Raw genomic sequence first — 25,627 nt, forward strand, 5'->3', positions numbered from 1 at the left:
AGCCTTTGACCGTGTGTTTCACCCGACTTTTAATTAAGACCACATAATTCCAGACATCGCAAGATTGAGTTTGGTCTCGAGGTACAAATAGCGCTGCAAAGTAACCTTGAACACCTGAAGCAGTTTTTAAAGATTTTAAATTGTAAAGAGTCCTTCTTTAAAGTACTTCCTTAGGCAGAGGAACACAGGTGGATTTTTCAAGTGACAACATGCTGAATCAAACCACGACAGGATTAGCCAAAAGATATGAAGAGGAAGGACTGAGACAAAGGGCAGGTGTTCTGGGAGTTCTGCTTCTGGGCAGTGGTTTGAAGGACGAGCTTATCAGTACTTCAATGGAGAAGCACACCCATGATTCATGTTTTAAAGGAGGGGGAACCCGAGGATACCTGAATGTCCCCATCACTGCCAGGTTTATAGGGCAGGAAGGTTCTGCCTTCCAAATCTGCACGCAAACCCTGGCCCCTCTCCATTTGTAAGCACTGCTCACAGCTCCAGAGTCAACACTCTCAACTTGTCATCAGATTTATACTGTCACAGAAAATGCATTATCCCTTCTCACGACTGTTAGTGAAAAATAACCAACAATCCAGTTAAATACCTCTTGCATTTCTATAATTTACGTACTTGTGAATGTCCCTTTAATAACATGAATAAGGGTGCCAAACACATCTGAAACTCATTATAATTAAAAGCATAATTAAAATACATTCAGATAATTATTATAGCCAGAACATACAACTGTATCCCAATTAACATTTAAAACTTCTTCATTATTTTCAAATCATCTTGGTTTCTATTGGACAAGCAAGTAGATCATATTTACATTAAAATACTGAAAAATATTAATCATTGGGGTTTTATCATTAATAGTTGTAACACCACAAGTCTGTCAAAGGCCGTTTGCAATATGCTACACTTGTAGCAAAAGCTTGGCAGGAAACTATATGATTCAATCTGGTACTTAAATCAGACAAAAACAATTAAAAGCGTTCCTAAAGTCACAGCCTTAAAACCGAATAAAACAGCATTCAAAATGGTTTCACTTGTAAGAGGAAAAGTGACTGGGTTTTTGTTTAAGCAAACACTTGATTCCTTTCCCACTGAATTTTACAGCTGTCCCATCAACAAAACCCTAGCCCTTGTTATTTGGATTGCATCGCTAGGTACCAATTTTATTTCCCACAGTTTGAGAGAAAAGTAAAGCAAGAACAGTCACCACTGGAAATGTTTCCAGGTGGGAAACCTGCACACAGTCAGTAGCAGTGAAGTCATCAGGCAATATCTGGCTACATCATTTACCAGTACGCGCGCTTCTGAGGACAAAGCCCTTCCTTTGTCAGATAGTTGGCCAAAATAATTCATATAAAACTTAGTATTATATCAAGGAGGTCTGCAAAGCACTTAACGTAGAACTTTCAAAGGCTCCAAGTACACTGAATGGATGAGGACCGAGGCGGCCGTGCACCCACGGCACTCCTCCACTGTTTGCGGTGGCTTTTATGGGCAGGTCAACACAGCAAAACCAGAGGAAGCATCGTGGAGCTCCCATCCGTGGAATCGAGAGCAAGAACTGAAGACACAACTGTATCTGACTTGACAGTAGTATCTCATTAGAATGGTTACATTTTTTTTGAAGATATGCACATAGATGCTAAAAATTACACATTTTATATAAATAACCACTTTGTTATATATAGTCAGTGCCAGTGTGACTTGGGAAAGTTTGTACCACCGTTCAGGTGCTGCCTGCAGATGCTGGTTTGGTCTTCCGCTTTTTTCTTCCTATAATTTCTTCATCAAATATTTCTCTCTCCCTGAAAAGAAACACGTTGAAGTTCTGTAGTAAAAATAATCTTAACATATTAAACAGTTCACAGCATGTTACACTAACTTGGCAAGAATGCTTCCCACCTTTAATAATTTTGATACTTAGACAGTGAGAAAGCTTGCCATAACGGAGGGAGGATACTGAACTCTCCTGCCCTTATGCACAACACTTTTCTGTATAAACAGTAAACTAGTAAGAAAAATTCAGAGAATACTAAAAATAAAAAGATACCTCTTGCTCACAGATGGTCCTTTTATGTACTTCTCCTCTGCCTTCTTGTAATCAATGTCATCCACAACAGAAATTGCATAAATGATGGCCTATAAAAGTATTTATTTAAATTATACTTGTGAAACAAAAGATAAATTACAACCAGTGAATTGAAACTGTCTCAGCAGATGAGCACATTTTCAGAATAAGGTTCCTCAACCACTTAGAAAACTTGAAGTTACTTGTTGTTTACCTGAAGGTCTTAAATAAATAATAAAAATTGTCCTTTAGCATTCCCAGAGGAGTATTTTTATAACCAGATTAAACTATTCTTCATACTAATTTTGTTTCTACAGAAGTTACTAATGCTCTCCCAGGTGAGCTCCTAGGAAGAACAATAAGTATCTAAAAGCACAACTGTTAAAACAAACAACCCACCCACCCCCCAACAAAGAACCCAAGAAAACCCAGAGATAACTTGCCAGATTAAAAAAAAAACAGCCAAACAAACCACAACACAAAGCTTTGAAGCATTTTGGAAGTAATCAAAATACAGCACAAAGCAATCATTCTGCCTTTAAAAATATCACACTACCTAAAGACTCTCCATTCTGTGCTAACACACAGCATTTTGAATGACACTAGTTCACATCTCAGCCAAAACCCTGTCAGCCTACTAACATCCAAAGCACCCACAGGAAGTACGTAGCTATTAACCCTGGGGCTTTAGTTAGTTATTTACTCCAAGATGTAATGTAAACGTATTTGTTCTCCAATTACTAGCCAATGAACGTGGCTTAAGAGCTTCCTGTCCCAAGTTTAGTATTCTTCACCCAAGATACACACAGATCAGCACAGCTCCGTGGCCCTGGAGCAGAATGGACCATGACCCAAGTTGGTGGGCAGACCGGGGAACAGTCCGCAAGTCATTCACCTCAAATCACCCAAATCTAGTGTTATTTACTTAAACATGTACTTTTCTCAGTGTTTCGTGTTTACTTACTTCAGGCAAAAGGACGTCTGAAATAAATTTGATTCCATCTCCATTTATTTGATGCAGATTTTTACTGTGTGTTTCATGATATACTTCCTTCAAGTAGTTCACTACAAGGTCTAATTGTTCTTCATCCTCTAAATAAGTTTCAATGCAGGTCACATACTGACTTGAATTCAGGAATTCCTTGAGCCAGCGGGATTGTTTTCTGCTTTTCAAAATAGCCAAAAGATGCTCTTCAGCCCCCTTCATCTTCACTATAAACTCCACTATCTTTTTATTCGCTTTATCTCTAGCGGCTCTTGTTCTGTCAGGAAGAAGTTTCTTGGAGGGTTTCCGAGGTGAAGTTTCTTCAACATACTCCTCAATATGTTCATCTGCTATGTTTGGAAAGGTCATTTGGACTAAACCTTGATAACCTTCCTTTCTGACTGGGTAGCCTGAAAGAAAAGCCACAATCATTCTTACTTAAATACACAAAACAAGAAGCTCTCTTACATGTGTATTTACATACACAACTACAAAAAGGGATTTTCTTGATAAAGGAGTTGGTTTTCTTCCTCCCCTACCCCACCAAATATTAATTTTGTCTTAAAAGACTAGGGAGTTGAAACTCTGACAGGAGTTCTGAAATTAACTCTCTACAACACAAAGTCACCAGTTACCTGACTGCCTTTAACAATCAACGTTTAACTGCTATTGTGGGACTGAAAAACCTTAGGGCGCAATAACTAGTAATTTTAACTGTACCCCCTCACTGGGTCCAATGCCTAACTCAAAACACACGTAAACATGAATGCTAAATTTAGTAGGTAAGAGGAGAATACAAAAGATCATATATTCACTTACTGATATCAGCAGCAAAATATTCCAAGAAGGATCCCGTAAAAGAGTGACAACCTAAAAAGCCCAAACCAGGGTTATTTATCAGTTCAATTAAGCCTATGAAACAAAGCTGACAGTTTTGGCATTATCTTTTTTCTGATGTACATCAGGACACATGACATTATCCAACTCATCTACTTACCTACTCTAATGCGATAATCAGAAATCAATCGAATACACCACTCAATTTCTTGGCGATAATCTTCCTTGGCTTGTTCCTACAAAAAAAAAAAAACCAAAAAAAACCCAAACACAAAATAGCGCCATTTACAGTCCTAAAAAACCAAAACCAAAGTAGCCCATTGCACCTTTTAAGTCTAGGACACTAACCAGGCAACAGCTAACGATAATCAATCAAAGTTTACTTGTCATCTTCTGTATTCTCCTGAAATTCAACTTCTGCCATCACTTTGTCATGCAGCATGAGAGCTGCTTAGAAAACTCACAAGTGAGAACACAGCAAGAGTCCTCAGCAACGCCTGCCTCCCACATACAGCGGTATTCTGAGCAGCAGCCTCACCAAGGCAGAGAAAGGTGTCAGGGGATCCCCCTCCCATATTATTCTCCACCTTGTGCAGCATGAATTAACGTTTTTTTGGTTTTTTTTTTTTTACTTTGTTGAATAGAGGGAGCGAGAACAGACAACTGTGGAAACACCCAGACCAGCCCACTGCACCACACTCCCTCCCCCCATCAGTTATACATTGTATATACAACTTGATTTTCCCAACACATGTATAACTTATAGTTACATGTAGTACTTACTATGAGGTGTTGCTTTTCTTTACAATCAAAGTGCTTCAGATTCTTAAGAGGTACCAAGAAACTTGATGAAACAAAGGAACATGTTTAGGGAAAAGAGGCAGTTCAGTTGCACCTCTCTATTTACTGCAATTCTACATCTCCCTGAAAACCAGATTTCATAAGGAATTCAGGAACACTGGTTTTACTAGTTTCAGTTTTCATAATAAGCTAAAGTTATGGAATCTTTTAACAAATGAGAAGTACCTGTTTTTTAAAATAAAACTCAAGGCAAGCCTTGAGTGTTTCCAGAAAGTTTAGGTACCGCATGTAAAACTCACTAGCTGGGTCCCCAGCCCTTTTTTTTCTTCCTGACATAAATGTCAGCTGTTCACAAAAATGCCAGCCTGTCCCAACTGGCAGCATTAAGCATACCTGCAAATCCCTACCTTACTTGGTCCCTCCTTCTGAGATCAACCTCAGTTTTCACTGACAGTGTAATTGCCCTGTACCAGGAAGAGAGTACAGGACACCACGTAAAAGAAACTGAATGTTCGGGACGTGATTAGAATCCACAGCACTTACCCTTTTGTCTTGTCATTTGTATTTCCTTCTATTAAGAGCACACATGCCTTTCTGTATTTCCGCTTCACATATTTAACCTTTTGAAAGGATAGCCTCATTAGCAACCCAGAATCCTAATACTCTTACAAAGCAGAAGCATTTTGCATAGATATTATACAATACACCCCATACTTAATTTTTCATATTTGTTTAACTTCCTTCAAGTTTGAAGTGGCAAGAATAGCAAGTTACCCAAATGAAGCATTTTTTGTTAGTGCACAAGGGCCCATCCTCCTCTGTTTGCTGGGTGCAACAACCCTACTTCACGATACAAGACACAAAAGCTCAGTAGTAGTCCTCTGCTCCAATATAAACACATGTGAACTAACCACTTTTCATTTTTTACATGCTTTTGTCACATGCAAATTTATTTTTATTACCTTTGGAACACTTCTACTGGAAGATCTTTAACATTACCAGCTCTACACAAGTCAAGAAGGGCAAAAGATACTCAAGCACTCGGTAAGCTGCTCCTTATCAGACCCCTTGCAATATCACCCTAAGAAGGCAGTGAGCTGTTCTTACCACTGCTGGCCAATAAGGATACCTTCGCAATTTGCACCAGACCAAAATCCCTTCTTCAATTGATTGTGGTTCTATGATGAAAAAATAAAGTAATTCTTAAAAAAACCCAAAAAACAAACCAGCCAAGACAGTTGGCTCACCTTCTCTTGTCAGCCTCCTTCTAGGAGTTTCACTTCAATACTTTTACAGGTTTCAAGTAAGGTGACAGAACGCCCACCTCCACACCCCCCAAAACACAGCACAGGTAGCTCTGAACAATGGAACTCAGAAATGTCAACCCTAGGGCCTTGCCCAGTTTCACAACAATGTGCATTCCATTCTGTTTCAAAAAGCCTTTTTGGGGCATCCAGGAAATGCATTTTATTCCAAGCCTGAACAAAGTTGGATTCACTTTCTAGAAAGGTCAGGACTCATTACCATAGCTCATTGGCAAACTAGAAGCACACACCCCCCTGAAAGAGCACACCAATCTTGGGTAAAGAAGTCTCACATAAGTACACAGATGTGTAAATCTCACCTTGATGTGATAAAACACTAGGAAGTTCCTCATCCTCCTCCTCTTCATCTACCAGAGCCGAGAGACAAAACAGACTCTCTGAGGGAAGTGCCTCTGAGGGCAGGTCAGACGATTCCATCCCTGTGAACAGCAACAAGCACCAGCGTTCGTAAGGGTGGGATGGTAAGTATCAGCTTCAGACCAGGCGAAACACACAACTGTGGAAGTGATTCCACAGCAGCATGAGTCACTGTAACGCAAGGATCAGTCACACCATACACACTCTCAATTCTTTGCCTAGGTAAAAGCTTAATTATCTGAATTAAAAAGGGAAAGGAACAAGAACGGGCTTGTTTCAGAACTCTGTACCAGCCTGTTCCTTTACATAACATCATTTCATCTCAACACTAACCAGACAGCAGCACAGAAAAAAACCTAAGTGTGAAATTAGCAGGTCCTCTAGCAAAGGGTAACGATTACTGTTAATTACAGTTTTTCAATGCAAAACCCTGAACAACTCTGGACAACCTAAAAGCCACACTAACCTTTAGCCAGGACTAAAGCGATTGCATTTTTAAGTTCTCCAAAACCTAAACCAAAAGGAAATATTCACAAAAGCAATGCAACAGTCCAAGATGAGCAAGAGTGCTCGACTATCAGATGGGATGTTTTCCCTTCCCCCAGTGATCTGCCCACCTTCATCTTCCTCAAAGTCAGGCAGCTGAAACTGCTTCACTTTATTCATAACCATGTATAAAGTTTTCTTTTCCTCCTCCTTACACAGAGAGGGGAAGCTCTCAGAACACATCCCATGGCTCGAAGACCCAGGGCAATTCGTTTTTCTGTACGAGGACACAGTTGCACTGATCTGCTGATCTCCATCATTCCATTTTAAACTCACTGGCTTTTCACTTCTATTTAATGGCTTTGCTAGACTTTCACTGTCGTTATTGATGCTTTTTTCATAATCATCCAAGGCACTTTTACAAGAGGAATCCAGTAATGTCCTCCTAGGGTCCCCTCTGCTGTTTGCCCTGCGGACAGGTACCACCGTGCCAGATGTGCAGGGGACAGACAGCAGAGACCCTTCCTCAGCAAGCAGCTGTCCTTGATCCTCGGGGAAATCATTCCTACACGATATGGGTGATCCTGCACCTCTTTGTCCTTTTCTTCCTTGCTTACTTTTTTCCTCCTTTGGCACAAGGGAGACTTCATTACTTGTTTTGGACTTTTTCAGTGAGCTGGGTTTGGTTTTTTTCTGTCCTCGTAGTGATTCTGATATTTTGCAATTTTGACTATGTGACTTTGATGTATTGTTCAAGTCCCCAGCACCACATCTGGAAGGGTCTGTTCCACTTTCATGTGCTTTAGCGTTCTCCAAAATGACAGAACCTTTCTGGGTTTCTTCTTTTGTATCAGTCTTCAGGCTGGGGTTATTTTCTTGTTCCCTTTTCGTCATTCCAGAAGCCTTAGGCTTTGGCTTGTCTTTGGAGTGAAAAAGCGATCGACAGCTACGTAAGTGGGTAGATGAGAGAAATTCTACATTGTTCTCCTGGGATAACTGAGTATTCGGTCCTTCTTCTGAAGGTGGTACGTGTTTGGCTGAGTCATTTTGATTCAAAATATCCAGGGCAATTTTAAGAGAACGGCGATATGTCAGTTCTTTGACAGCATCACTTGAATTATTGTTTTGATCTGATGAAGAAGAACATGCAATAAATGCAATGACCTTTACTTGTATATAAGAAAGAAATAAGTGCATCTTTTATTTAAGATGCAACTTAACACTTCAATCATCCATGATTCTTAGGCAAAATATATAGGGACACACAAAGCACAACCTTCCAATGCCCTGTTTTGATGGAAATACAAGTTTCTCCATTCCTTCCAACACATTACATAAAGGAAGAGCAAAAGTAGCTGTGATCCCATTTAGTCTATTTTCAAACTTTATGAACTGAATGGCAAGAGGGGAAAAGAAATGCAAAAAACACCCCCTTCATAAATACGTAAGTGCAATATATAACTACTGCCCACCAGGCTAACTACTTGTGTGTATTTTACACAGAGAATATAAACAAGGCAGCAAATGGTTTGACATCTCACTTAAGTTAGAGGCGATGTTTTCTATACATTCTTTCTTCAGCGGTACAGCATCTGCACAGTTCACACTAATCCTGAAAATACAAGAACACGGACTGAAAACATCACACTATTAAACCCCACCAACAGCACGACACTGCCTTCATGTGGCAAGAAATTTGCAGTACTTTTTTTTTTTCCCCCCCACAAAACCTGTATTTGTTAACAGAAGAAAAAGAAAAAAAACCCACCCACATGAAGAATGCCTGAGCATTCCAAGATAAGCATGTTATTTATAGATGTTCCACAAGACAGTTCTATGACCAGCTCTAAAGAAGCAATGGGTTGTGGGTTAGCTACCTGATGCTTCTGTAAATCAATGATTTCATTTCACAGGTATCTTTGGATAAACAGATTACTTTTTCTTTTTTAAATGTCTAAGAGTGCAAACATACACCAGTAACAAGGATACTTAACTGTTCTGCCAAGCCAACTATTTCAACTTTAAAAGTCTCCTTTGCATTAGTAACAGATGTTTTCCCAGCAACTCCAGTTTTGCACAAAACCTACATTCAAGGGAAAAATATGCATTTAAAATCCTTGAACAAATCTCTTAGAATATAGGACAGGTCTGGGAAAAATATTTTTAGTATGAGCAGCACAGAACAGACTGATATTCCATGGCATCTGAGTGCAGCATTAGGATCTCTACAGAGTAGCTCTTTTTAAAACTATGTATGTGTTTACTGGGAACACTTACTTACTACGCTGTTGACCCAGTATTAATTTATATCCAGAAACCTTTCCTCATTTGAAGATCTACTTTACCTTTGCTGGCCATAAATGCTCCTTCCACATGCAAAGAACATACTCTTGATCTGTCATGACTGTGTTTCAAGTAGAAAAGGAAAATTCCAGTGTGCTCTAAAGAAGAAGGGAAGAGTTACCCAACATTTAGTCCATTTTTGTCTCGCTTTTTTAAAAAGAAATGTAGAACTTGAACTGAAGACATTATTATCGTTATATATTGCTTTACCTTTGAGATCACTGGACTAATAGTCTGCACACATTCTCCAATATTTAAGTTCTAATAGAGTATCTTTCTATAGCCGTGCAACATAAGGTGGCTTTACGGAATACGTAAGTGTAGAAAACACTGTCACAAACAAACAAAATACACTGCTGTGGGCTTGCACGTTCTGCAGCTCCCTGCTACCAAATCCTGCCAATAGACATCACTTGTCATATCCTACAAATGACACCATCCTGTGCCCATTGATACATGTAGTTTACAATCGTAAACCGAGTGAACCAGCTCCAGAACCCGTGCATGTTTCTTTAAGACATGAAAGGCTTTAAGAAAGGACCCATTAAGGAGAAGCAAATCTTCCCGTACTTACAAAGCCGATGGTTTAAGCTTGCCCGGCACACCGGAACGTGGTCCTGCCACTGAAACACAGGGAGAAGCAGATGTTACTACAGTGCTGAAGGCCAAGTCCCACGGGCTCGGGTAGGGACTAAACCCATGGCTGAGCGGCTCCGGGAAACCACGACGCTCCTGCAGCTCCACCTCGGCCTGCTCCCCCTGCCCGGGCCGCCCCTGCCCCGGCCTCCCCGCGCTCAGCGCCGGGCCCAGCTCTGAGCGGCGCGGGCCGCGCCGCCGGGCCCCACCACCAGAGAAGGGCCGAAGCGTAGGGGAAGTGGGCCCGGCGCCCCCAGCCTGGGGGCTCCCACAGCGCTGAGGGGACGGGCCGCCCGCCCTCGCGTTTCGTCAGCCCCACTGCGAGGCGGCGAGGCGCCAAGCCGCCGCCGCCGCCCCCCTCCTCCCCCCTGCCGGTGCGAGGCCCCAGGCGGCCATTACCGTGCCCGAACCTAGCTCTGCGATGCCGCCCCTCCCACACCAGGCCACCGCCCTGGCCGGCTGTGCGCATGCGCCGTCCTCCCCGCCAAAGGCGACAGCCAATCAGTGACCCCCATTCGCGCTCAGAACGCTTCCTTCCCGCCGCCAACCACACACGCTCCTACCAATCAAGACGTCCGCTCCTCCGATGGCTCCACCCCCTACTTCTACTATTGGAGGGTCGGGCCACACCCCGCCCCTCGGAGAGGCGGTCTTGCTCCTGGCGCCACTTCCTCTTCGTGACGCTGTGACGTCACGGCTCGCCTCGTTTGCGAGTCCTGGGCGGCTGGGGGGTGGAGGTGACGTAGTACGGCCCGCGCCGTGACGTCAGAGCGCGGCACGGAGCTCCCCCGGCCCAGGCCTCCCACCCCGGCAGCCCCCGAGAGGCCCGGGAGGCCCCGCGGCCTGGGAGGCCTCGGGCCGGAGCTGCTGAGGGGGGCGCGGTTCCTTTTCCCGCCTCCCCGGGTGGGAGCCAGCACCCCCCCGCCTGTCCCTGGTGTGCTGCGTGCCCCGGGAACGGGCCCTGCAGCGGCCGTGCTCATCCCAGCACTTCCCTCGGTTAAAGGTCAGTTAAAGGCGCTTTTGTGGTTCGAGGTTCAATTACTTTGTAGGCCCCAGTGCCCCCAGTAGCATTGTCACTGCTCCTGGTGTGTATTTACAACCAGATCTGTCAGCCCCACCATGCTCAGACAAACGGCTGTAGATTTAGTCACCCAGAGCCTGAAAATAAATTGTATGAAAAGGGGTTAAAAAAATCAGGGAAAAAAAAACCAGCCTTCAGCAAGCTGCTGTTTGGCCCTGTCAGTATTTAACTCTTGTATTCCAAGAATTAACTGAAAACAGAGCCCACATTATGATGTTTGATATTTTATTAGTTGTCTATACTTCTTTATAAATACCTGCAATATCAGAAATGTCACCACTATACTGAAGTAGGAAGTTATTAAAACACATTCTGAAAACAGCGTACAGACCAAAATGGCATCTCCTATTAGTTTTACTCCCAGGAGTACATTTTTTTTTCCTACCTTTAAGTACCAATATTTGTGGAATAATGCTTTGTTGATATAAGAAGCAAACTCCTTTTTTTTTCTTTTTTTTTCCTACAGTTTTCCCTCCAGTGCCTTCCATTGCTGACGACACTTTGTTACTCGCTGTTACCTCATTGATCCCGTATTTCCCATTATTCTGCAGAATTGGGAGTGGTCTGCAGGCAGGGCAACATTACTCAGCATTTCCCAGCATCAGTCCCTCCCTCAAGGGCTCTGAGTGTCCTCAGAACTCCGGCCTGGTCCTGCAAAGCGTTTAAGTAAGTATTTCATGTCAGAGGGTATAAAATAGTCTTTTAAGACCCAGGTTAGTAAACAACATGGTTAAAGATGTTCTGGCCCCACTGGAGAAAATGGGGACACATCATGGAGTGTGAAGGACAGGGTGTCACCGATAAAGACTGGCGTTCAGCACACTGCAAGGTTCAGCCCTCTATATTAAAAAAAGGAGAGAAAACAACTGCCCCTCCTGCAAAATGCAAAGAAAACCAGATAATTTTCCCATTGCTGAAGCATTCTCCCATGTTACCAGTGCCTGCTTTCTCCAAAGCGGTATCTTGCTGTGCACCTGTTTCCCCACTGAAGGTATGACCACTAGTTAAAAAAAAGCAGTGCATTTCTGGTTGAAACATTTTTCCAATTAAAAAACCCTCTTGAACGTCCAGTCTCTCCTTTGCATTCAGCTTCACAAGCACCCTAAACATAAATGAGCTTCATACAGTATGGATCAGCCCTTATACATAGTCTTTATGATTTCTGCTTGTGCTGTAAATAAATATGAAAGTTGTGTTACATTTGCCTTCCTGCCACTCTGATTACAGCTCTGACCTGGTGACCCATGCTCTGTGCCAAGCTGGGTGTCTGTAATTGCAGCTTTCAGCTTCATCAAAATTTCGGTTTTTATTTGCCATCCCTCCTTGATCAACTGCTTGGTTCTGTGTCCCCATCCTGGAAAAATGAACCTCGTGTACAAATTTCATTCTTCTCCAGTTGAGATTTTTTGCCCAAACGCACTGTTATAAGTGTCACGCCCAAACCGTGAGGGTTGTGGGTCATGGCCATTGCCCCAGGATAGCAAACCTCATGCTATCACCAGATCACACCAGCTGTGACTGCAGAGCAGCCGCCCGGCTTTCTGTAATCCTCCATGTGTAATATGGCTTTTCCTGTCTGATTACTTGTTCTGTATTAAAATCTGCAGATGCTTTTCCTGTGGCTTGGTAAATAACTGCCTAAAAAATTTCATTAGTCTTAAAAAACCGAAATATGTATAAACTCATTGTCCTCACTCAGGAAACAACAGCACCATTACAAAGGCTCACAATGTGCCGTAGAAAGAGTTGCATTGTTCTTCATCAAAACTCATGTAAATCCTAACCTGGAGTGCCGACGCAGAGGCCAGATGAGCCAGCATTCCTGGTTCGTGACAATTCTACCACCATCACATACCCACAGCAAGACCGAACATGGGCACAAATGAAATGGGAGTGGAGCAAAAGCATAAATCAAAGGTTGTCTACCATCAAGTGATACTAAAGGAACCACCGGCAAACACTTTTTCTCCGATAGGATCAAACAGCTGGATTCAAAGGCTCCTCCAAACTTTGTCTAATACAGCAGCAAACCTACAGCTGGCTCTGGTAACAGCGGCTGTAGTTGTAATGTCGATGGTCAGTGATAATCCAGATGCACCCTCTCCCCTAAGCAAATAAACCCTTGAGGACTATTTACAGGAACTTACAAAACTCCATCAGAAAGACAACTTACTGCCTTTGTAGGGAAGGTGAAAGAAATCCTTTTTCTGCTGTTTGCTCCTCGTTTTTTAAGCCACTTGGGACCTTTTCAAGCCACAGTGGCCCAAACTGTTAATTTGTTGGAAGACAGAGTCACCAGCCTTGTTTCCTCAGTTGAGTCCGTACAGACACACACTCACAGCAACCAGGTACGACTGTACTGGCAACAGGACACTAAACAAGGATGCTCCACATGACAGACCACAGGCTCCTGATGCACACCTACACTCAGGGCACTTCTGTGCCCCCCATCTTCCTCCACTTCTACCCCATGCCAGTGTCCAAGGGTCAACAGGGTATTGCTTGTTGAAGCCGTGGCAAGCCGGCAGCAGCGCCGAGCGCTTTAGCTCTCACAGCCGGCGCCATTCACAGAAACCTTGGACACGGCAGGGCAGTCACTCTGGAAGGCATCGAGGTCCTTGGTAGCAGTGGCTTCAGGGCTGGTGGTCCCTGTTCCCTGGGGTAGACAGGTGCCCTGGGGACCTCCCTGGCTGCGCCCGCTGCGAGAGCAATCATGGTGCCCGTGGTTGCCCAAGCGGCTGGAAGCCACCACAGCTTTCATGGCAGCCTGTTGCAAAGGCATAGCAGCATTAGCAGTTATTGGTGTGTTTAGCATGCTTCTCTGCTTCGATGATGTTCCCAAGGCGCTTGAGCCCCCAGAGTGTGCAGAAGGGGAGATGGAGCCTGCTCCTTCAGCCACATTGAGCTGGGAAGGCCAGCCCTTCACCTTGGGCCAGGCTTTTTCCCAGCTGCTGCTCCCTGGGGACACAGCTGCACAAGACACTGCTCCATCATCCTTCAGCCCCCTCCCTGAGCTGCCACACATCACTGAATGTTTATTTGCTTGGGGCAGGGGATCATTAAAACCTAGCTCTTGGTGGCCCCAGCTGTTCGTATGAGGGGATGCAAACACAAGCCACCCTGGGGGTCACCAGGACTTTTTTCACCTTACCTTCAGTTTCCGCCTGGCATTAAATTCCTGCAGTTTCTTCTGCGTGCTGTCCATGTGAGCAAATTTAGCGGCTTTCCCAGTGACCCAGGGATGCTCCAGAGCCTGGTAGACAGTCAGTCTCTTCTGGGGGTCCAAGACAATCAATTTTCTGACCTGTAACCAAGAAAAGTCTCCGTTCATCAAAAGCCTCTGGGTTTGTTATTTCACAAGCATTGATCTGAAGCCTTCACACTTGGCAGCCATGAGAGCCCCAGTGCTGGCTCACTCACCAAGTCCTTGGCGTTGAGGGAAACCTCATCCCACCATGGGGATACAAACTCGTAGTCGCAGGTGAGGATGCGGCTGTACATGTACTGGTCCCCTCGTGGGTCAAAGAAGGGCTCGAAGCCACAGAGCCTGCAAGCACAGGAGAGAGGAGCTACAAGCTGCCACCTGGGCCCTGCGGCGCAGCCGTGCCGGTGCTTCCCGGCTGCTCACGGTGAGCTACGGTGGAGCAAACCATTTCGCCATTGCGGTTTCACCACCCACAAGGCCCCAGCAGCGTTACTCACAGGATGTAGGTGATAACGCCCACGGACCACATATCCACTTCAGGGCCGTACGGGCACCCATGGAGGATTTCAGGGGCTGCAAGCAGAGTTTGGGGTTCAAATGCACGGGTGTGGGGAGCTCCTGGCAGCACAGCCACGGTGGGAACCTCACAGTTGAGGAAAGACCTCCTGGGCACCAGCAGTGTCTCCTGAGCCCAGCACAGCCATCTGCCATTCCTGCACTGAGCTGTGCATGGCCTCAAGCAGGGAGTCTCCCTCCCACCCTCCAGCTCTTCCCTCCTGCTCACCGCAGTACCCCGGTGTCCCGCAAATGGTTTTCATGGTGTCCTGTTCATCCACGATCTTGGAGAGCCCAAAGTCACCTTAGAGGGACACAGAGGGGAGCAGTGCTGCCGTCAGGGAGAGCCATCATTAACCCACCTCGTGCCACAACCCCCTGGCCAGGGCCCGCAGCAAACCCACCAATTTTAAGGGGTGCATCGGGGGACAGGTCTGCATAGAGCAGGTTCTCTGGCTTCAGGTCACGGTGGACGACTCCATTTTTGTGCAGATACTACAGAGAAAAAAAAGCAGGGATGCGGGAAGGAAGGGAAGGGGCAGGGGAAGGCTTGTCTGCCTCCAGCAGAATTCAGGAGGAGGCAGCAGCAACTGGGGACCCAGCACAGATACGGGACCAACTCACACCACTAGTCCTTTGGAAACACCCAACACTTGCAGTGCCAGAGCTGCTGGCGTGGCTGCGGGGGCACAGTAAGGACATTTCCCCTGATGAGCTCCCATTTTTAAACCCTCCCATTGCTATAGAAACCCCATCTCCAGCAGACCTGTGATGCAGAGCAGCGCTGACCTTCCTCCCTCCTCTCCTTCATCCCACTCCAAATGTGGATTGGAAGAGGCGTCTCCATCAGTGATGCCTTTGGAGGCCCAAGGGCAAGTGGGCAAATGCCTCTCCCCAGGGGTACCTGGGGTGGCTGCAGCTCTGGGTGCCTCTCCCCAGGGGTACCCAGGGTGGGTGCAGCTCTGGGTGCCTCTCCCCAGGGGTACCCGGGGTGGGTGCAACCCCTCCAGTGACAGCCCTGAACCACACATAGGACCTCCTTGCTGGACCACCCCGAGGGGCTGCTAGAGGGGGGGGGGAGGAAGCACACTGGGGACATGTTACCGAAACAGCTTCCAGGATCTGCTTGACCACGTGGGCTGCATCCCGCTCGCTGTAGAAACCCCTCTCCACGATCCTGCAGTCACACAGGGTCAGCACCTTGCCCCATATGGCCCTCCCTCCCCCTCCCTCCCCCAACCATGGTGTGCATCAACCCTCTCCATCCTCATCTTCCCCCCCCCCGCCCCGCCCAGCCATTAGGGTGGGATACATCCCCCCTCGTTAGGAGCCAGTATGGGGATTGCAGGACCAGTTGTACCTGTCAAAGAGCTCTCCTCCCGTCACCAGCTCCAGGACGAGTGCGATCTCAGAGGGCGTCTCAAAAATCTCCTTCAGCTTGATCTGAAAGGGGCAACAGGAGGGATGCAGAGGCTGGGGGAAGCGTGTGGCCACCGGGCTGTCAGGGGTTTGTTGGGGCAGCCCCGTACCACAGCGTATTTCCCTTCTTGCCTTTGGATTTGTTTGAATGTGATCTTTTCTAACTGTTTGCAGCAGTCCACGATGCATTAAAGATGGTGCTGGGAACAAGAAGAGACAGGCACACGGTGCCTTTATCCTCTTCAAGCCTCCAAGCATGTTAGCCGGAGGAGGAACTCACCAAAAGCTTTTTAATTTTGCGGCTTCATCGGCTGTGCTAGCACCTCAGGTACATCCATCTAGCCCTGCGGTGTGGGAGCGACCCCCAAAAGCCCTGCCTTCATCCCTCCTGGGATGGATCCTGCTCATCTGCACTTGCAGGGATGCGGGAGAGATGCACAAAGCCCCAAGGGACTGGGACTGGGGCCCTCGGACCCCAACAGGTACTTTTGGAAATGTCCCTTTGACCATTTTGCAGCAAAGAGAAGTGTTTTTTTCCTGTTTTTTAGCTCCCACATGAGGTGAGGTTGTTTGCATGAGACCTTTGTGCCACTGCAGCAAATCTGGAATTAACAGGTCTCTCTTAAAACTATGTCAAAATGCAAATTTTTTTTTATTATTTTTTTAATGGAAAACTGAGAATTTCATGCTTCTTAAGACTTTTGTGACACTGCAAATTTCATGGGGCTTTAATCATTACCTTCATAGGCTGGGTGACAAGCCGTGATACCCCGCAGGGTGAGAGACACTATGTGGCAGCTTATTGCATTATAATAATACACGGAAGCACTATAATTTTCCTATTAACTTCAAAAGTTTACAATCCTATTATCATCTGCTGTTGAGGTTAGTGCTGAACGATAGCGAGCGCATAGACAGCACCAGCGTAAATAATGAAACAGAGCATCTCTTCTTCAAAAATAACTTGAACTTGGGAGTGAGCGGAACCCTACAGAAAACTCGGTGATTTAAATATTAAAACTGTCCAGCTGGTTCCTCCCCCGCGTCTCCGTGGTGCTGCTGCCTGGAGAGCAAAGGAGGAGGGAGGGCAGAAATTGAATTTTCTGTTGCATTTCTGATAACACATCAGAGAGGAGCCTCTCTCCATCCATGGTTGACAACATCTGAGCATCCTCCTGGGCTGCTCCAATCCCCATGCTGGCTGTTGTCCCTGCATCTGCCTAAATGTCCTGGGATAGGGAAAGCATCTTTGAGAAAAAGGCTGGAGCACCCAAGGCAGGTCCATGCTGAGCTGGCCAAGCAGCTTAGGGACAGCCCGGCTGTCATTGTCCCCGTTTTGAAGATGTTTTGGACTTCTCTTGCTTTCATCGCTTTGCATCAAGGCTTTTGACAGTGGCAGGTGGGCAGGACATTGCATCCACGGCGAGCAAAGCCCTGGTGCTCCAAGGCCAGTCGATGTGCACTGGGGTGGAAGCAGCCATGCCCAGGGTTTTGAGTGATGCTGGGGGTGGGGGTGGGCGGGTGGGGGGAAAAGGCAGCTTGGGCAGCAAGCAGCCAGCGGCGAGGTGATGTCCCAGTGATGTCCTGGCCGCAAAATCAATTGGAACGGGATCTGTCGCACCCCCGCAGAGCCAGCACTCAGCACCACAGCAGCAGCAGCTGCCAGGTGGCTTTTTGCGTTATTTCTTTAACTCAGGTTGTCTTCAAGATGCTTTTGCAATTTGCTGGCGGAATTAAGCAGCCAGGACTATAAGCCTTTTTGGCAGGTGGAGGGATGGGGGGCGCAGAGCCCCCGAGCTCCCTGCCTCTGCAGTGGGTTTGACACGGCAGCCCCAGCTCTGCTGACACCAGTGGTGATTAGATCCGCTCCTGGGCGTTGCAAATCGTTCCAGCCGAGCTGCCGTTATCCCCCAAGCGCTGAGCAAGAGAAATGGTGGCTGGCCACACCAGGATGCTGCACCCAGCACCCGTGGCCCCATCCTCCCCTTTTATCTCCCCTTGCAGGATTCATTACAGATGGGCAATTTTCTATGGTATTCATTTGATCTCCTTGTTGGAAATTGCTTACCAAATGGAAATCTCAAGCCAGGGGATGGGGGGAGTGGGCCTGGCCCTCGATATCAGAGCTGGGAAGCTCAAAGGCACTGCAAGATCCGGGAGTTTCGTGCGGCAGCAAGCGGGGAGTCACCATGCCATGGCACGGACTGGGCATCTGGAGCCTGTCTGCGAGGCAGGGAGGGGATGTGGGATGCAGGGAGGGTTTCCCATGGGGTGGTGAGTTCATCCCACACCGAGACAGGACGAGGACAAGAACATCCCAGCCTTTCCCTTGGCAAAGTCAGGCTCCCCGGCTGCCCATAGGCAGAGTGAAGGGGAGAGCCACCCCCAGCAGCCACACCAACCCGACCCGAGCCGCGAGCTGCACCGTGAGGTTCCTACTTACGATATTGGGGTGCGAAAGCCGCAGCAAGACCCCAATCTCTGTCCTCACGATCTTTTTGTCGATCTAGAAAGCAAAGGCCACACAGAAGTGATGTTACCTGTGCTGCCAGGTCTGGGTCTTCCCACCCCTGCCATGCAGAGACCCCCCTGCCATCGCTCCCTGCAGGTTCCCGTGTCTGTCCCAGGGCCCATTTCCCCAGCAGCAGCAAAATACACCAAGAACCACCCCCCACTGCTGCACCCCCAGCCCAAACCCCAGCACTTTCATCCATCTGGGACCCTCGGACCACAGGAGCGATGCCTGGCTGACAGCGCCATGTCCATCCGAGTGCCAAGGTGCTTTGATGGTGGAGGAGACCCCCACCCCTAACCCTGCAGCCCCCCTGCCCTGCCAACACTCACCGTTTTTTTCAGTATCTTGGCAGCGTAGGGGGTGCCCGTGCCCTTCTCCTCGCAGCTGTACACCACCGAGGTGGCTCCCCTGCGGGAGGGCAGAGGGTTCGTGAGCCTGCCTGGGTGCAGCCAGGACAGAGGTGGGGGTCCTGGATCACCCCACGCTCCCCACCATGACCTTTGCCACTGCCAGGCCCTGGGAGCTCAGCCTGCGTCCCCCTCCCCACGTCACTTCCAGCTTTCCTGGGTAAAGCCATTTCAATTAAAACCAAGTCCTACAGGGGGGTTAAATCTTTAGGAGCCTCTCACCCAGAGGACAACCTCAGTGGGGTCTGCAGGGACACTGCCAGCATCCCCATCCTGACAAAGCCACAGCACATGGGGCGACCCCATGCCACTGGGAAACCTCCCAGGCAGGTTAAACCCCTCCAAGTTCCAAGAGGATCGTTCCCGTTAAACCCCCAGCAGTGCCCTCAGCTGCCAGGGATTTTTAGATCTAGTTAATAACGTTCTCTAACCACTGGACGGTGAAATCAACCCACGGCTTCAGGCCATTATGGGGCTTGTTTGCAATTTCCTCTTCACTGCCTGGCCCCTTGGAGCAGATTAATTTTTGCCCCCAAGTAATCGGCCACATTTTATTGCTCTTTGGCTTTGCTGTCTTCTGGGACTGAGTTCATACTCTGCCTTGAGGCATCCTCACCCGCTCGTGCCCTTGGCCCAGGCGAGCAGAGACACCAGAAGACCAGCCCCATGGCAGACACCATCTTCAGCACCAAAATCTCCCCCGAGACTGAGAGGGCTGCAAGCGACCTTTTGCTGCAGCCCCACATGCTGAATGCCCCAGCGCTGCTCGTGCTCCCCAGGGTGCACTTGTGAAAGAGGGATTTGCTTTCAAAATGAGAGCAGATTTTGCAACTCATCCAGCTGAACTTGGGAATCAGGTTCCCATGGCAACAGCAGAGCCAGCTACCAGGTACCATGGGGATGCGGCGGGGCCTGAGGATGCTGTGGAGTGAGTAAAACTGGGTAACGCTAGACTTTGGCCATTTTCAAAGCATTTTCTTCCTTTTGCTCAATGTTTTCTATGAAATTTTATTTTGCAAATGAAAAGCGATTTGGAAACAAACTGCTTAGGCTTGGAGGGGAGAGGTGGCCGTCACCTTCTTCTCCAGCTCAGAAAAATGGGCAGAAGGCTTCAATCTGAATCCAAAATGGCAACACTGCTGCTGTGACCGCAATGATAACGCACTTCCAGGGGGTGAAAAAGCCACAAGTGTCTCCCCTGGCTGCGGCAGCCAGGGCTCAGCCCACGGCAGGCACGGTTTAAACACACTGGAAGGTTTAAAGCAGCAGCACCCTGCCCTGCCGCTGCCTTTCTGCACGCAGCGGATGCCTGGGTATCCTCCTAATTTTCCACCCAGCCTGGGTGTGGGTGCAAAGCCCCTCCTCGTCCCTCCACCCCCTTGTCACAGCTAAATCCCAGCCTGGACCTGGTGCCTCTCACCCTCCTGTAAGACTTTTCCACATGGACAATTTGCAGCCCGATTCCCGCTAACAGGATGGTTTGGAAGCCCCCAGCGTGGTGTTTCGGAGGTGCTGGGGTTGCTCCGTGGACATGGTGCAGCCTGCTGTGCCCACGGTGGGCTGCCAGCTGCCCCTCACACGTCCCCAGTTATGCCAGGGGCTGGATTCACACTGGCATTCGCTACACCCTGGTCCCTCACCCCACCACCCCCAGCAGCCGCCGCTGGCTGCTGCTTAAGGCCTCAAATAAATATCTGCAATCAACCTTGACTGTGACAGGAGATAATTGCATTTGCTTTACAGATGAACTGGAAAATGTCAAACAATGGGATTTGCCAAGAGAGCCTGGACTGGTGGCAGGGGCACGTGCAGGCTGCCAAGCCTGTGGTGGGGAGGATGGTATGAACCTGCAGCGAGGCAGGTACGGACCTGGAGCTGGATGCTGCTGCCCACAGCCACGAGCAGCCCCCAGCCTGCTCCATGTCACCCCTGGGGCACGGCAGGCCGGGTCCTCCCTGCTGGCACGGCAGCGCTGCCACCTCACGCTCCCTCCATCTATCCCTCGCTCCCTTGTGTGATGTCGGAGCAGGGTCTGACCTTGTGGTCCCTCACGGTGGCTCGGGCAGCATCAGCGCATCGTGGCAGAGAGGCACTAAGCAAAAGCCACGCACAGCAAGCAGGCGCCCACCCACCCCGGATCACGTGTGCCCAGCGCACTGGGCGTGCAGCTGGCTCCGAGACCAAGCCCAGTTTGATTTAAACCTGCACGCTAAAACTGGGTGGATAGAAGGATGGTTGAAAGGGGGTCCAGGAACTCAGCGCCTGTCCCTCTGTCCTACACCCATCTGTGCAGGGCCACATGCTGCCAAGCCCTGCGGTGACACTGGGCACACCTCGGTAAGAAGCTGTTAATACCTCCCTTGACCAAAGCTGCTGGTTTTTATGCTCAGAGGCTCCCCTACAGATGGCTGAGCCCACCACCACCAAATCCATCTGCTTCGGAACCAGGGCTCGGCAGCGGCACTGCCTCCTCCCTGCCGGCACAGCCCAGGGTCCCCTTCAAACTGGGCTGTCAAACTTTCCTCACAGAGGTTCCCAGCACGCCCTGGCACCCCCAGTGCCCTGGGGGCATTGGGATGCTCACTGCCCCTTGTCACCTGCCCTCCGGTTGGGACCGCTCCAAGCACAGGAGCTCCTCAATGCCAGCATTGCTGCTGGCCTGCGCAGGACACGGGAGCTGAGCCTGGGCATCTTTGGGATGCATTGTGGCCCCTGGGGCACTGGCAGCATCCCCACGGGCACTGGGCACCAGCCCTGGGCTCCCCCAGACGCTGCAGCCCGAGGGGGTGGGAGATAGCTGAGCTGCCATGGAAGACAGCAGCGCTTGGCACGGCATGTGCCAGTGGTGAAGGCAAACCCGCCGAGGAAGCAGAGATGGGTGCTGCCTTCAGCAGGATTCAAACACATGTCTCCTGCCAGTCCCAGGGAATGACACACAGCACCTGGGGGACCTGGCACACCAGCCCCACTGTCCCCTGCCCATGAGGATTTACAACAGAGCCTCTAATAAATAAATGACAACAGCCTCCACCAAGAAGCCGTTGGCTGCTGGGGTGGCTCCCCTCTGAGCCACCACACACTGGGACACAGCCCAAACCCTCGGCAGGGCTTTCCAACCCAGGTGGGACAAAGCCAGATCTGGGAATAAATTCCCCCTGGGATTGTGTCCCTTTGCTGGGGCTTGCACTGCCTGTCCTTTGCAGGGGGCTGCTCTGGAGGGACCCACCATAGCTCCATGCCATGCCAGGTTCATCATCCACCTCCCCAAAGCCTTGGGCTGCTCGAAGTAAGACAGGTCTCACACAAGCCCACTCGCCACCACAGGGGTGAGAAACGTAGAGATCTATGCACACAGGGAACCTGGGCTCCATCCTACAAACCTTCAGTGAGTGCTGCCAAAACCACCGCTGCAGCATCGCAACACAACCCAAGCCCCAGCTGACACGTCAGGGAAGGGGGTCCCACAACCCACACCCTCGATCCATCACCCCCTGCATCCCTCCATCTGCCTTCATCCTTCCCTCCACAGCCCTTCATCCCTCCTTTCATCCCTCTCCCCACCAGGCCAGTCCCTGCCCGGATTAGGACACGTTCCCATGCAAGGGGGGGCTCCTGCCCGATGCTCCCAGCAGCCGGTACCGTCCCAGCTCAGGGCCCACGACGTAGAAATCTTCCAGGGCTGTCTTGCGGTGGGACCCATCGATCCAGTACTCACTGCTGGTCTTGGAAGAGGGCATGGTGGGCCGGGGGCGGTGAGCTCCCGCCAGCTGCTCGGAAAAGGAGACCCAGACATCGCCGCAGCCCCCCCCACCTCGCTGCCCCCACGCATGCAAGCATCCAGATGGCCCAGCAAAAAGCAGCACTCGGGATTATCAAGCATGATGAAGTTGCAGCCACAAATCTCCTTCCCACCAAGCACGTATGCTGCCTTTTCAGCGATAATACCTCACGCCTATGTTGTGTGTCGTGCCCCCCCTCCCATCCCGCCCCAGCTTTTCACACCAGGCCTCCCATGGTACCCCCTTTTCCCACCCCATCCCCACCTTTAGGGGCTACCTCAGCTTTTCAGAGCCCAGCAGGCCAGACGCTGCGCCCAGGCTGTGCCCCATGGAGTGGGATGTTGGGGGATCTGCCCACTGATTCCTGCCATCACCCCCCAAAATCACCCCGACACCAAGCATGCCCCCTTCCATGGGGCCCCACCGCCCCTTGCTTTTTACATCCCCATGAATATTTGGGTTGGATTTGGGGAGCCGGCACGTACCATTAGCTGCGGTGTCGCTGTGCAGTGGAGCTGTGTCCCCCTCGGTGGTCCCTCATCCCCAGCGCGGGGCGGCGGTGCAGAGGGTGGGTGCTGGGTGCAGGGGCTGCTCAGCCCCCCCCACGCCTGGGTGCTGGCGCTGTGCCCGGCTGCAGCCCCCCCGGGCCCGTGCTGCCAACGGGCAGGCAGGGCCCCCCCTGCTGCTCCCCACAGCAGGGGGTGTTAGGGCGCCTGGGCGGTGCTCAGCAGCGTGGGGATGAAGGGATGCAGGGGTGGAGGAACGCAAGGATGAGAGGATGGAGGGATGGAAGGATGGAGGGATGGAAGGATGATGGAGGGATGGAAGGATGATGGAGGGATGCAGGGATGGAAGGACGCAGGGACGGAGGGATGCCGGGAAGCGGGGGCGCAGGGCTGCAGGGAGAGGGGAAGGAAGGTGGGGATGCGGGGACGGGAACCCTCCCAGGCAGCATCACCGTCTGGCGCCGGTTTCCCGGCCGGCTCGGCCGTGCCACCCCACGGCCCGGCGCCGCCACTGCACCGCGCCCCGCCAGCCCCGCGGGGCTCCAGGCTGGGCTCGGGGGGCGGCCCCACGCCCCCGCCCCTCGCTCAGCCGCTCCCCATCACTCGCAGCCCAGCGGCAGGATCGGGCCCACGGCGGGGCCAGGCAGCGGGGGCACCGCGCCGGATCCGGCCCCGAGCACCCCTCGGGGACCGAGGGACCGATCCTGCCTGCATCTCGGGCAGCACCCACAGCACCCACACCCGGGGAGGCTGGATCCTGCCCCGGCCCAGGGAGCACCCAGAGCCCGGCATCTGTCCCTGTCCTGGTCCCGGTCCCGGGGCGGACGCGGGCGCTGCCGGGCGCTGCCGCACGGTGACGCCGTCGCCCACCGGATGGGGGGGGTGGGGGGGGTGAAATAGGGGCGGGAGGGGGATGGGACTGTGGTGAGAGGGGGAAGGGGGCAGGGCGGAGCTGGCATTGGGGGGAAGGGGATGAGGGGGCATGGCAGGGGGCGGGAGCTGGGGGATAGCGGCTGGGGGGTCGGGGTGAGATGGGGCCAGGGATGGGGTGGAACTGGGATTGGGGCTGGCCTTGGGATGGGGCCGGGAACAGGATAGAGATGGAGATGGGATTTGGGATGGGGACAGGGTGGCACCAGGGATGGGGTGGGAATGGGGCCATGCAGGGGTCAAGGCCAACGAGCAGGAGGTGTGTGGGTGTGCTCCGTCCCCCCATCCCCCTCCCCATCAGCCCTGGCCGGCAATGGGGGCTGCCCTCACCCCCGGGTGAGAGGGGCTCCTTCTCAGCCCTGCTCCCTGAAAAGCCAGGAGCAGATTTTTATGTTTTCCTGTTAAAAACTGGAAACAGGAGAAACATCCCATGGGGCAGCGACCATCTGCGTGGGAGTGATGGTGGGGCCCCAGGGATGCTGCATGGCCCCCCCACCGCCGCAGCTCGGGTGGGAGACCCACAGAAAAGGCCCCACATGAAACATTCTCCTTGTAGTGGGCTTCCCAAGTATTTATTAGAATATTTTATCATATCTGAGGGAGGCAAAGTCAGCCCTGCTTGATCTAGCCTGGTTGCAACTCTTTTTTTGAAAGGGATGTTCCTAAAGGGAGTGACCTGCCAAGTGGATAAACGTGACCTGCCAAGTGGATAAACTGACCCTGGCTCCATTTCTCCCCATTACAGTAGGTTGTGGAGAAAAGGGTGGGCTGGAAGAGGCTAATTTGCATAACTGATATTTATCACTTCATCCAGAACAAGCACAGTCCCCCTGTTCGTTCCCAGCCCCCAAAGGGTTGGGGGGGGGGCGGACGACTGCATTTGAAGAGGAGAGGCAGCCCCTTCCCTTCGGAAAGTTGGTCATTCACCTCTTTGCAAGGGGCTGCAATCCCACCGGCAGTGCCCACAGACACCCACTCTGTCACCCGTGGGTGGGCACTGGGTGGAGCGTGGGGCTGGATCCAGCCTGGGCAGTGGGAAGTGGGGATGGGGCTGTGACAGCAGCCAGGCAGCCCCAATCCCCTGCACATCCCACGAGCCAGCCCTGAGAGGAGGGGGCTGCCCTTTACAGCACCTTGTCCCCAGGTGGGGCACCTTCCTGGGGTGCAGACCTGACCCCCCAGCTTGCAGGAAAGGGCTGGGCTGCACCTCTGGGATCCGGCTGCCCATCCTCCCTTCGGCTCCCATCCTCCCTACGGCTCCATGCGAGGATGGGGCTGGAGGAAAGCCTCTAGCCTTTTGTCTGCTGGAAAGGAATTAATTATTTTGTTCTCTCATTACACTGGAATAAAATCCATTCTAGAGTAGCATAAATTTAGATG

At 50.4% G+C, this 25,627-nt stretch overlaps 2 protein-coding genes and 1 long non-coding RNA gene across 6 annotated transcripts; 1 reads left to right on the top strand and 2 right to left on the bottom strand.

Annotated features, from left to right (window-relative positions):
• Positions 1–12: 12 nt before the first annotated feature.
• On the bottom strand, positions 13–10,326 carry PWWP3A (PWWP domain containing 3A, DNA repair factor). 4 transcript variants are annotated; one of them, XM_037384417.1, is made up of 15 exons: positions 10,250–10,326; positions 9,789–9,837; positions 9,217–9,312; positions 8,866–8,954; positions 8,413–8,483; positions 7,087–8,001; positions 6,328–6,447; positions 5,811–5,881; positions 5,247–5,323; positions 4,686–4,746; positions 4,063–4,138; positions 3,885–3,935; positions 3,045–3,475; positions 2,063–2,151; positions 13–1,817 (listed from the first exon to the last, which is right to left on the bottom strand). In XM_037384417.1, exons 3-15 carry the CDS (start codon positions 9,271–9,273, stop codon positions 1,739–1,741), a joined length of 2,187 nt encoding a protein of 728 aa, XP_037240314.1. In that variant the 5' UTR covers positions 9,274–9,312; positions 9,789–9,837; positions 10,250–10,326; the 3' UTR covers positions 13–1,738. The 4 variants fall into 4 exon arrangements, with proteins under 4 accessions (XP_037240314.1, XP_037240311.1, XP_037240312.1 ...); XM_037384414.1 differs by having other exon boundaries at positions 7,003–8,001; positions 10,250–10,324; XM_037384415.1 differs by having other exon boundaries at positions 7,003–8,001; positions 10,261–10,298.
• A 105-nt stretch (positions 10,327–10,431) lies between these two features.
• On the top strand, positions 10,432–12,129 carry LOC119146646. Its single transcript, XR_005103795.1, has 2 exons — positions 10,432–10,853; positions 11,398–12,129. It is a non-coding gene; the product is annotated as an uncharacterized LOC119146646 (long non-coding RNA).
• LOC119146594 (calcium/calmodulin-dependent protein kinase type IV-like) lies at positions 11,143–24,122 on the bottom strand. Its single transcript, XM_037384531.1, has 12 exons — positions 23,297–24,122; positions 22,672–22,799; positions 18,955–19,033; positions 18,554–18,616; positions 16,052–16,134; positions 15,796–15,868; positions 15,096–15,186; positions 14,921–14,995; positions 14,634–14,709; positions 14,352–14,478; positions 14,083–14,235; positions 11,143–13,698 (listed from the first exon to the last, which is right to left on the bottom strand). The coding sequence occupies exons 1-12, from the start codon at positions 23,297–23,299 to the stop codon at positions 13,474–13,476; spliced, it is 1,176 nt and encodes a 391-aa protein (XP_037240428.1). The 5' UTR covers positions 23,300–24,122; the 3' UTR covers positions 11,143–13,473.
• Between the last annotated feature and the right edge of the window lie 1,505 nt (positions 24,123–25,627).

This window comes from Falco rusticolus, chromosome 4, assembly GCF_015220075.1.
Source record: "Falco rusticolus isolate bFalRus1 chromosome 4, bFalRus1.pri, whole genome shotgun sequence".
NCBI classification, from domain to species: domain Eukaryota; kingdom Metazoa; phylum Chordata; class Aves; order Falconiformes; family Falconidae; genus Falco; species Falco rusticolus.